General features: G+C 38.9%; 1 protein-coding gene across 2 annotated transcripts in view; it reads left to right on the top strand.

The window, feature by feature from the left end:
- Positions 1 to 12,524, top strand: part of LOC132380015 (transmembrane channel-like protein 7) — a 64,935-nt gene that overhangs the window by 21,875 nt on the left and 30,536 nt on the right. For both annotated transcript variants that reach the window (XM_059948469.1, XM_059948470.1), the window contains 4 exons: positions 157 to 251; positions 5,519 to 5,658; positions 7,506 to 7,653; positions 9,408 to 9,581. In XM_059948469.1, coding sequence (XP_059804452.1) covers positions 157 to 251; positions 5,519 to 5,658; positions 7,506 to 7,653; positions 9,408 to 9,581 — 557 coding nt within the window. The remainder of the gene's footprint in view (positions 1 to 156; positions 252 to 5,518; positions 5,659 to 7,505; positions 7,654 to 9,407; positions 9,582 to 12,524) is intronic.

Raw genomic sequence — 12,524 nt, 5'->3', positions numbered from 1 at the left:
AATTAATTCAAAAGGACATTGGTTGTATGGTTCATACATCTGTAAGCTCTCTTCTCTATATACATCTACATTTAAGTATACTGTAATCAAGTAAGGTACTGGAGTCCATTCAGTAATAATAGATGCAAATATCTAATTAACGATCTGTGTTTCTAGTTTCTCTTTCAGCACCTGAGTGCTTCAGATATAAGCGATATCCAAAGGGCTTAGTTTCATTTTATGAAAAAATTCTGGATCTGTTTTCTGGGACAGTAAGTTATTTAAATTTAAAATGTGATTCAAATGAAATGCACTTGGGTTCAGCAGTTGTTTATTTAAGAGATAAGTAGCTGCCAGCTTCCAAGTGGTGAATTCATAACCAGCCATGGTGTTGTATGAAGTTATGGCTTCTGCACATCTTACAAGAGTGTAAATGAGACTGAACACAGGAAGAAGTTTAGCAGTATAAGCAGTAAAACACCAATTTGAATACCATATAATCCCAGAATCCATAAATATCTGCCTCATAAATCCTGATTAAAACTTTGTGGTCTCACCTCTAATTTAAAATGTAGATTTTAATTGAGACCTGTAAGATATTTTTCTATATGATTTTGTACACTATAGTTTCATGAAGCAAGTCAGCTAATTAGTGTGGGCAGCAATTCCAATTAAAAACAAATTGTTCTGCATTCATGGTTGTAGAGCTTGAATAACTAAATAGAAGAAGACCTGACTGATGTAGGAATAGATTTTAACAGACTGGGAATATTATGTTGTTGCTGCATTAATATTTGTTCATGCATTTTACTCACTGGAAATGTAAATTTCTTGCTACGGAACGAGTGTAGGGTGTTGTGAGCCAATCCATCCACCATTGGCTTAAAGTGTGTCTTAACAAAAACAAAACAATGAAAAGTTACTACGTAAGGTTACAGAACAAAATCAAATTTGGATTGCAGAAAATGAATGAAATTCCAAAATTTAGATGTAGGTCAAAAGTAAAAAAGCTAAGTGTAAGTGTAAGTGTCAGAATTTTGAAATTAAGTTAGAAAACTGTATATATAGAGAAACCAGTCACCATAACCAGGGAAATTGTTGAGGATAAGACTATTTTATTATGGAGAGGAAATGAGGTGAAATGAACAATGGGCAAGATCAAATGGCCAAAGCATTGACTTGTATTGGGTTGAAAGGGCCTGTTCCATGTTGTATTTCTAAATAAATAAAATTGATTCTACTGTTCTCTGTCATACCTCCTCTTGTAGTTCTTTACTTTAATGCTCATCACTACTCTAATATAGACATCAGTGTTGAGTTCAGTAGATTGTAATGTATCTAAATGAAAGATGAAGCAGTGACCTGACATTCAACTTCATTGGAACAGTTTGGTAGAGAAAGACAGAGATGCCAGAATAAGAGCTGGGCGGAAAATTGAAGTGAAAGGACATCCAAAATGCAGTGCCATACTTATGAACCGAATAGGAATGTTACACAAAATCTGCCCCCACAAGTCATTATAAGCAGTTTATCAAATTCAGTGATGTACACCTACATTAGTAAGGGGAATGTTGTGTGCTGGGAAGGGAGAGATGTAAAGGACAGAATTATGCTACCTACATTTGTGCTGATGAGTGCCGAGGGAAAGCGAAGAGTAATTCAAGGTGTTTAGGGAGCAGATCAGGATGATATGAAGAGTCTAGAGAGGTGAAAGGAGAAGGGTGGATATATTTTTTGGTGGAATCACATTGAAGATGTTGGCAATGTAGGAGAATGAACTGTCTGGTTTGGTAAATTTCTAAATCTTCTCCAATGGAAATCTATCAATATGAAATATTGGCTCTGAAACTCTTCACAAGCACTGTCTGATCTGCTTTGTATTTATAGCATTCTCTGCTTTTATTTATAATCAGCTGGTCTATTCTGTTATGGTAGAATTTAAGATTCAAAATTGTTTAATGTCATTTCCAGTACACAAGTGTAAAGGAGAACAAAATGATTGTCATTCTGGCTCCGTTGCAGCACAAAAGTAATCCACAACAAGAAAAAGAATGCAATAATAATAAAAAAAACAATAAATATAAATACATAAGATAGCTTATATACATTGATAGGCTTTACATCCCTAAAGTGATGTCAGACACAGAGGAGTCTGTAAGGCATTTGACAAGGTTCCACATGGTAGGCTTATTCAGAAAGTCAGAAGGCATGGGATCCAGGGAATTTTGGCCAGGTGGATTCAGAGTTGGGTTGCCTGCAGAAAGCAGAGGGCCATGGTGGAGGGAGTACATTCGGACTGGCGGGTTGTGACTAGTGGTGTCCCACAAGGATCTGTTCTTGGACCTCCACTTTTCGTGATTTTTATTAATGACCTGGATGTGGGGGTAGAAGAGTGGGTTGGCAAGTTTGTAGACAACACATAGGTTGGTGGTGTTGTGCATAGTGTAGAGGATTGTCAAAGATTGCAGAGACACATCAATAGGATGCAGAAGTGGGCTGAGAAGTGGCAGATGGAGTTCAACCCGGAGAAGTGTGAGGTGGTACACTTTGGAAGGACAAACTCCAAGGCAGAGTACAAAGTAAATGGCAGGATACTTGGTAGTGTGGAGGAGCAGAGGGATCTGGGGGTACATGTCCACAGATCCCTGAAAGTTGCTTCACAGGTAGATAGGGTAGTTAAGAAAGCTTATGGGGTGTTAGATTTCATAAGTCGAGGGATAGAGTTTAAGAGTTGCGATATAATGATGCAGCTCTATAAAACTCTGGTTAGGCCACACTTGGAGATCTGTGTCCAGTTCTGGTTGCCTCACTATAGGAAGAATGTGGAAGCTTTGGAAAGGGTACAGAGGGGATTTACCAGGATGCTGCCTAGTCTGGTTTTCCTGGCATGGTTGCTATGTAGCCTCTTCCCTGATGGGAGTGGGACAAACAGTCCATGAGCAGGGTGGGTGGAATCCTTTATGATGTTGCTAGACCTTTTCTGGCACCCTTTTGTATATATATCCTTGATGGCAGGTAGGCTGGTGCTGATGATGTGTTGGGCAATTTTGAGTACCCGTTGTCAAGCCTTCCTATCCACCACACTGCAGTTTCCATGTCGTGCAGTGATCAGCTTGTTAGAGTGCTCTCTACTGCACATCTGTAGAATGATGTGTGTTTGGATGTGCATAGTTCAGTTCTCTCCAGCCTCCTTAGAAAGTGGAGGCTTTAGTGAGCTTTCCTGATTGTACAAATTGTGTTCTGTGACCATGAGGGGTGTGAGTTGTATGAGTTCTTCTGAAGTCAATAACCATCTCCTTTGTCTTGTTGACATTGAGGAAGAGATTATTTGCCTGGCACTAGGCCTCAAGCTCTTCCACTCCTCTCTGTAGGCCATCTCATCATTGTTGGCAATGAGCCCTGCCACTATCGTGTCCTTGGCCCACCTGACAATGTGATTACTTGGGTGTTTGCTGTGCAGTCACGTGTAAGCAAAGTGTACAGCAATAGGCTCAGCACACAGCCCTGGAGGGTCACCCGTATTGAGGATGATAGGGAGAGAGGAGCAGTTGTGCATCCTGACTTTCTGAGGTCTGTTCATTAGGAAGTCCAACACCCAGTTGCTCAGTGGCATATTTAGATCAAGGGGTATGAGCTTGTTCATCACGATCTGTGGGACAATAGTTTTGAATGCCAAACTACAATCCAGAAACAGCATTCTGACATGAGTGTCCTTGTTTTCTAGATGTGTTAGGGCCAGATGCTTGACCAATGCTCTAACATCTGTCGTAGAGCGATTCTGTCAGTAAACATATTGGTGAGTGTCCAATGTGGCAGGGATGGAGTTTTTTTTATATTTATGTGCCATTATCAGCTATTCAAAGCAGTTCTTGATGATCGGTGTCAGTACCACCGGGTGGCAGTCATTCAATTCTGATAGTGTAGAGTTCTTTGGTACAGGGATGACAGTGGCTGAGGTGAAGCATGTGGGGACAGCAGCATGGATGAGTGAAGTGTTGAAGATGTCAGTGAGCTGGTGTGCGCATGCTGTCCGTATTCAACCTGGGATGTTGTCTGGCCTGGCCACTTTGCAGGGATTGACTCTCTGCAGAGTCCTTCTCTCATCTGTTGCTGTTACAGACAGTGGCAGCTCCCCTGAGAGGGTGGTAGCTTTGGAGTCTGGCGTTGTGTTGCGTGCATTGAAGTAGGGAGGGAGGTGTCACTAGTACAGTTGCTGCTGTTTCTCCTTGCGTAGTCAGTAATGCCCAGTCACATATGCCAGGGATCATTAGCGGACAGGTTTTGAACAGATAATATGCATGCATTAGTTAGCCAGTGACTAGTGTAATAAGGGAGCCTGGTCAGAAAGCTCTACTAATGCTGATCTTGATAGCTAAATTATATCAATTCACATTCTTTTAAACATGAGAAATGTGCTGCTGTTAAATTTATTTTCTACTTTCTGAGGGCCAATAGTTCGTGAACAATAAAATGTTGTGGTCGGTAAGACATGTACAGAAAGAGGTTAACACTATCTATTTGACTCAATGATGAAATGTGTTCAACTTATCCCTGAATGGATCTAATTATGTAGTTTAAAATAACTGATTTAAATTTATTAACATTCATTTGGATCCTGTAAATAATACAAATAAATAGAGTTTACAATTTTACAAAGTTTTGTATTTTAATTACATTCTTCACTACCAAGCATTTGAATGGCACTAAGAATGAGATAATTTGCTATAAGATGCTTTTCTTCAACTCAATTTTATCAACATAATTAGCAAAACGGGACTTCAATATTGGTAAGCAACCCTGAAAATCTTCAGCAAATGGGTAGCATAAATTAGGAAAAGTGGTAGAAAAGATGACTGAAGAGTTGGTTATGCTTTCATAAAACTTTAGATGGGGAGAAAGAGGGGCACCATGACAAGTTTGATAAGAGAATGCAAAACTCCTTACTGAGAGTGGATAAAGATATTCACCAACATTTGATAATAGCACATTGGGAAATAGAGTGGGTGTGAAATGGCACATTGTATTAAAGAGTTTGCAGGAGTATGAAAAGACAAGGCCATGCTGGGATTAAAAGAACATTGAGTGGGTGTATGGGGGCAGAGGGTCCAATGGATGGGAGTGAGAGATGAATGCAGCTCAGTCACTGTTAAATAAAAAATTTTCTTTGATGGCAAACAAAAGTCTAGCTTTTGGGAAATTGCCCCTCTTGAATAGACAAAGCCTTCAGCATTGGTGCAGCAGTTAGGAAGGAGGTAGGAAATGCACATTAATAAAACAAACTTGGTAATTGATAGCTTGTAGGGTGAGCAATCAGGAGGGTGGATGGAAATGCAAACATAAGATATGGTTTTGTTGGTGTTGAAGCTGTACAATTGGTGTTCTTACCACAATTAGCCAGAACTTGAAGTTCAGTTATCAACTGAAATATCAAGGTACAGTGTGAGAGTGGAAATCAGCATCAGAACTTAACTTTTAAAATTAGGAAAAAAAGTCTTTAAATAGATTCCTTTTAATGCTATTAATATTTTTCTTTTTTCAGGGATTCATAGAAGATTCCTATATGTTCTATGGGCATTATAAATTTGGAATGTACAAGGGCTTGAACTACAACCCTTCCTTGGCTTATCTGCTGACCATGGTCTTCTATTTCCTATTCTGTCTTTGCTGGATTGTAAAGAGGTTTGATTTTCCTTTACCCTTTATATTGTTCTTATTTTAAACTTGTTACTTAATGAGAATACAGTTTAAGAAATGAGGTAAACCTTGCAGTCATGAAAATGAAGCTCAAAGATGTAGTGGGATAACAAACTTTATCCCATTGCCTATTTGTTTCTTGCAAATGCACAATGTACCAATTCATATATCATAGCAAGACCATTCTTCTTTCTGAAGAACCTTTCAAATGGGAAAAATAATTTTCAGAAACACAAGATTATGCAGATACTGGAAATCCAGAATAATACACATACAATGCTGGAGGAACTCTGCAGGTCAGATAGCATCAATGAGGGGAATAAAGAGTCAGCATTTCAGGCTGAGACCTTTCACCAGGGTTGGAAAGGAAGAGAGAAGAAGCCAGAATAAGAAGGTGGGGGTAGTGGAATGAGTACAAGCTAGAAGGTGGTATGTGAAGCCAGGTGAAGAGAGAGGTTAGTGGGTTGGTGGGGGGGGGGGAGATGAAGTGAGAATCTGGGAGATGATGGGTGGGGAAGGAAAAGGACAGAAGAATAAGGAAAATGATAGGAGATGTGAGTGGACCATTGGAGCAAGAGAAGGAGGAGCAGCAATAGAGGGAGGTGATAAGTAGGTGAGGAGAAGAGAAGGGGGTAAGAGGAGAACTAGAATGGAAAATAGAGGGACAAGGTTGTTGTGGGGAGATGTTACTAGAATTTAGAGAAATCGATGTTCGTGCTGTCAGGCTGGGGGCTACTCAGATGGAACACAAGATGTTGCTCCTTTATCCTGTGGTAGTAGAGGAGGCCAATATTAACTTCCATTTATGATTTCATTGAAGAGAATGGGCAAAGATAGAACTTTGGAAGTCAAAGAAGTTTTCTAAAGAGGAAACAATTAATAGGCATCATTTAAAGATAATTTATTAAACACGCATGATCTAGCAGTTGTCTTTAATTGTCAAGTATATTAGAGAGATCTGAAACATTCTTTTGAAAGGGGGCAACAAATCCAATCCTGGAAGTTAAATGTCACAATTTAACTGTGAAATCTGTAGAAAAGCGCTCCTAAATTGTTGTAAAGTTGGGATGTTTCTGATAAATGGTCACAGCATGTTGTTGCAGTTCTGAACAGATTTGGTGGTGTTAATATTATATTATTTCATTGCGAGAAGCGGAACATCCATGTAATGCCCCGGGATGGCTTCATTTCATCAGTGCTGATAAAGCTTTGATTCACTGGTAGAGTGTGGTGAAGCAGTAAATGACTGGACTATTTATCCAGGGGACAACGATCCAGAAACCTGGGTTCACATGCCTAGACTACAGCTGTGGAATTTATTACTATGCCCTGAGGCAGAGTTATTTCAAAGGAGGTGAAAAGTCATGTGGAATGAACAAGTTGTTCAGTGGTTTGTCATCTATGAATGATCTCCAAGGGGCATTTACTCCATTCAGCACAATCTTACTCCTGAGATGCAATTTCATTGGAATTTGAGAAATTGAAAGATGTGTGGTTGTATTCTACTGACTCTACTTAGCCAGGAACATTGACTGTTTACTGGTTTCCCATAGATGCTACCTGACCTGCTGAGCTCCCCAGCATTTTGTGTGTGTGTTGCTTTGGATTTCCAGCATCTGCAGATTTACTGGTGGTAGTATTCTACTGATCTTTTCCACTTGTTAACTTTACAAAAAATATATTAAAAGCAATAAGAAGATGCATAAACAATGGGAAACTCAGAAGAAAAACAGAACATCATTGAACACAATGATGTGGCAGTCTTGAGCTTAAACATGTAGTAGACTGTGAAAATAAGTGCTCTCAAAAATGCGATGGGTATGTCTTCGCAGGACAGTGAATAGATTTAAACAAGAGAGTATGCACGAAGATAATTACAATTCCAGACAAAGTGCCAAGATCTTCACTCTCTGGGATTTTTGTATAAAGGAAAACGCCATGGCAGAACTGAAGCACCTGAGCATTGTGAATGAACTGAAGGTATTGGAACCCTATCGATCACATGTAACCATACCATTGTAATCTTTTAAGTGAACACTCTCGAATTGTTCACGAGTTCATTTGGAACAAGAATAAACTGTTTTGCTCCAAAATTGTGATCTTCTCCATTGTGGTTTTGTACCCATTTAGAGTCATTAACATATGAAGAGTTGCAGCATGAAAAGAGGCCATTTAGCCATCATGGCAGTGCTGACTATTACACTACCCATTTACACTACATTAATTCCATTTGTTATTGGAGTCATTAAGCCATACATCACAATCTACACTGTTTCTGTCTGTGATATCATTTGTTTATGCATTAATCCACAAGTTACTCAAAGAGACAATCAATGCCATAAATAATTCTTGGTAGTTACAGCATAAGGGATGGTATAAATTTTAGATGGTCAATTCAGTGATGACTTGGCTCACCTCTTATTGATGAAATGAGTAGATCATTCAAGGCTGTTTCCAGCAATGTGACTTCATCAGATTGAATAACTAATATTATCTATTGTTCTCTGAAATACAGGATGTCAACAAGCTGCTGTTGCTATGATGCAGTTGGAATCATATAGCAACCAACAAAGTCCAAGCCACCCATAATTCCTTTTTTTTGTTATAAGGAAAATATCCATAGATTGGCTTGAAGTACAAACTCCCTGGTAATTGATCAAGGAAATCTCTTTGTACCCTCTTTAAAGCCTTGACATCTTTTCTGTCATATGAATCCCAGAACTGTGTCCAAATGAGTGATATATAAACTTGCTTTCAATGAAACAATTCACTAATGTTTTATACAACTAATGCTTCTCAAATGAAGAGCTTTACAACAGCAGAAATGGATCCAGGAATCTGAGCTATTGATTAAATATTAATAGTTGTTAAGTTTAACCAGATTCTATTGAGGCCATCAGTAATTGGTTTTTTTATTACCTGAGATTCGTTTACTTTCAGGCATACCAATTAAATCCATAGAATAATAACCAGAATAGAATCAATGAAAGATGGCACCAACTAGGTCTTCAGCCAGTGTTCAAAAGACAACGAACTTTGCAAATACAAAATAAGATAAAAAGTAATAAATAAATAAACAATAACTATCGAGAACGTGAGATGAAGAGCCATTGAAACTGAGTCCATTGGTTGTGGGAACATTTCAATGATGGGGCAAGTGAAGTTGAATGATGTTATCCACGTTGTTTCATGACTCTGATGGTTGAGGGGTAATAACTGTTCCTGAACCTATTGGTGTGAGTCCTGAGGCTCCTGTGCCTCCTTCCTGATGGCATCTGTGAGAAGAGAACACATCTGGGGTGGTGAAAGTCCCTGATGATGGATGCTGCTTTCCTGCGACAGTGGTGGGAAGAGCTTTACCCATGATGGACTGGGCCATATCCACTACCTTTTGTAAGATTTTCCTTTCGAGGGCATGAGTGTGGGTGTGATGCAGCCAGTCAATATACTCTCCACTACACATCTGAAGAAATTCTTCAAAGTTCTCGATGTCATTCTAAATCTTCACAAACTGCTGAAGAAGTAAAGGCACTGTCATGCTTTCTTAATAATTACACTCTCATCCTGTTACAAAACTTCTCCAGTTTCTCAAAGTAAAGCAGATTTCAACTGATGTTATGGCCAGTAACTGCACTCTAATGAGATATTTAAGATAATGTGTAAACTGTTGATTAAACTTTAAATATTCAAAGTTAATTAAGTGCCATGCCTTGTAATTTTTTTGTTTTAACTAGATTGACCTAGCAGAGCAAGCATACAAGAGGAGAAAAGCAGAACGAACCAGAAGGGAGAGAGCAATTCTTTACTTCATCCGCTTTTTGCTCAATTTGTTTATCATGATCGTTTTGACTGGAGCTTTCTACATCATTTATCAAGCCACAAAATCATCTCAGAATTTCCAGAGGAAGGTGAGCAATAGATAAAGTTAAAGAACATTGAATGATTATGTTACAAGCATATAAATCCACAGTCCCAAGGATTCAGATTCATTCCTGATTTTGGGAGGTATTAGGGTGGGATTTGCACATTTCCTTTGTAAACATGTGGGTTAGTTTCCTCACACAATACAAAGACATGTTCATGAGTTAATCGACTGCTGTAAATTAACCCTTAGTGTAGGTAAACGACAAATTAATTCTAAAATAAGATAGTTGATTTGTACGTGAAAGAGGTTAAGTTGCAAGGACAGTAGGGAATAAGAAGCAAATCTGGATTGTCCTTTCAGTAGCTGGGATGAACTTGACCTGTATTGTAATATATAAAAGAATAAGCACCTGAAAACAAGACCATTTGTGCTCCATCACTCTTTAATCCTTTCTCCCTTGTGAATTTACCTGTCTTATCTAAGATCGTCACTTCACTAGCTTCATTTGGTGGCAATTCAAGCCCAATGCATTTTTAAACACATCTGCAAAAATTAAGAATTTACCGGTAAATAGAATAGAGAACTTTACGTCACTGTTACAGAGGAAGTGCAGTGCAAGTAGACAAATAAATGTGTGTGAGCCTTGTTATTAATATTTCCTAAAAGTTCGTGAATCTCATCCACATTCCACTTAAGCCACTAACTATATAATACTGGTCAGTCCAACTGGTTCTCTTCAGTTTAATGTAGTTATGATGCTTCATTCAATTTTTGACAATTGTGCAAAATCAAATGGATGTTACTGAATTTATTAAGGGATAAAAATACATTGTGTTTACAAAATACAGTAAGATAACCCAGAAAGATAGAAATAGCCACAAAATTTCTGGAAGGTGCAATCTGTTGTCATCAGGTAATAAATATAAGGGCATAATTCTCTAAAGAATTAAATTCTTAAATGTCTAGATAAATAGTGATTTATTTTGTGTGATTCAATATGCTTAAGTGCTGTTAAACAAGTATTAACTTAAATAATTAAAACGTTTAGTTAATTTATGAATTAAACAGTTATAGAGCCATAGAACATTACAGCTCAGAAACAGGCCTTTTGGCCCTTCTTGGCTGTGCCAAACCATTTTTCTGCCTAGTCCCACTGACCTGACTGAAAAGCTCAAAATTGCCCTATTCGATATTAAGTTTGGGGTTTAAGTTCAAAGCACAGTGTAAATATTTTCATAGAGTCATAGAAAAGTACAGCACAAGAACAGGACCTTCAGCCCATCCAGCCCCTGCTGAGTCATTTAAACTGCCTAATCCCATCAATCAGCACTAGGATTATAGCTCTCCATACCCCTACCATCCATGTAAACTCTCAAGCATTGAAATCAAGCTCACCACAATTATGGACCTGTATTCCCAGATCCCTTTGTTCTACCACACTCCTCCGTGCCCTGTCGTTCACTATGTAATACCTTCCCTGGATGGTCCTACCAAAGTTCAACACTTTGCACTTATCTGCTTTAAATTCCATCTGCCATCTTTCAGCCCATTTCCCCAGCTGATCCAGATCCCACTGTAAGCTATGATAGTGTTCCTCACTGTCCATTACACCTCCAATCTTTGTGTCATCCACAAATTTGCTGATCAAGTCAACCACATTATCACCCAGATCACTGATATGAATGACAAGCCACAATGGACTCAGCACTGATCCCTGCAGCACACCACTAGTCACAGGCCTCCAATCAGAGAGGCAACCATCTACTACCACTCTCTGGCTTCACCTGCAAAGCCAATGTTTAATCCAATTTACTACCTCATTCTGAATGCCAGGCAACTGCACCATCTTGACCAAGTTCCCATGCGGGACCTTCATAAATGCCTTGCTAAAGTCCATGAAGCCAACATCCATTGCCTCGCCTTAATCCACTTTCCTGGTAAATTCTTTGAAAAACTCTATAAGATTGGTTAGATATGGCCTACCAAGCACGAAGCCACACTGACTATGCTTCATCACTCCATGTCTTCTTCAAATACTCATATATCCGGTCCCTTAGAATATCTTCCAGTAACTTTCCCACTACTGATGTCAGGCTCACTGGCATATAATTTATTTTCAGACCCTTCTTAAGTAGCGGAAGAACCAATCCTCTGGCACCTCATCGGCAAAAATAGCAACAGCGAAATAAAAACAGGAAGAAATGAAAGTGAGATACACACTCTGAAGATGGAACAGGTAGAATTTAGGAGAAAATATACACTCAGTAGCTACTTTGTTAGGTACTAGGTATGGATGTGCTCTTCTGCACACCAATGCTATAACATGTACTTAGCTGAGTTACTGTCACCTTCCTGTCAACTTGAACCAGTCTGGCCATTCTCCTCTGATTAACAAGGCATTTTCACTGTCAGATCACCGCACTTTCTTTTAGTTTTCTCACTGTTCCCTGTAAACTCTGCATGAAAATCCCAGAAGATGAGCTATTTCTGAGATACTCAAGCCACCCCTCTGCCATCAACAATCATTCCATGGTCAATGTCACTTAGATCACATTTCTTCCCTATTCTGATTTTTGACTGTACGACAACTGAACATCTTGACAATGTCTGCATGCTTTACACAATGAATCACTACCACATGATTGGCTGATGAGATAGCTGCATTAAAGAGCAGGTGTACAGGTGGATCTAATAAAGTGGCCACTGTGTGTAGATTATTTTGTCTTCAACAGCACAAAGGAAAGTTGAGTGAAGTGTATTGGAAGAGCACTTAATATCAGAAATGTAACTGCAAACACCTGAAATGACTTGATCCTTGGGTAACAACTTGTTAGATTAATGAACTTGTACATAGAAATTCTAGAATCTCTGGTGTCCTGGCAAGCTGAAAGCTGCCGTCAAAATTGGTCAAATGTCATAGCAAGTCAGGAAGTGTGTTACCACCCAATATGAATCCAAAAGAAAAAAACCCACAGTGAAGTGGAGC

This window comes from Hypanus sabinus, chromosome 23 (genome assembly GCF_030144855.1).
Source record: "Hypanus sabinus isolate sHypSab1 chromosome 23, sHypSab1.hap1, whole genome shotgun sequence".
Taxonomy (NCBI): domain Eukaryota; kingdom Metazoa; phylum Chordata; class Chondrichthyes; order Myliobatiformes; family Dasyatidae; genus Hypanus; species Hypanus sabinus.
This window is presented reverse-complemented; position numbering and strand designations above follow the sequence as displayed.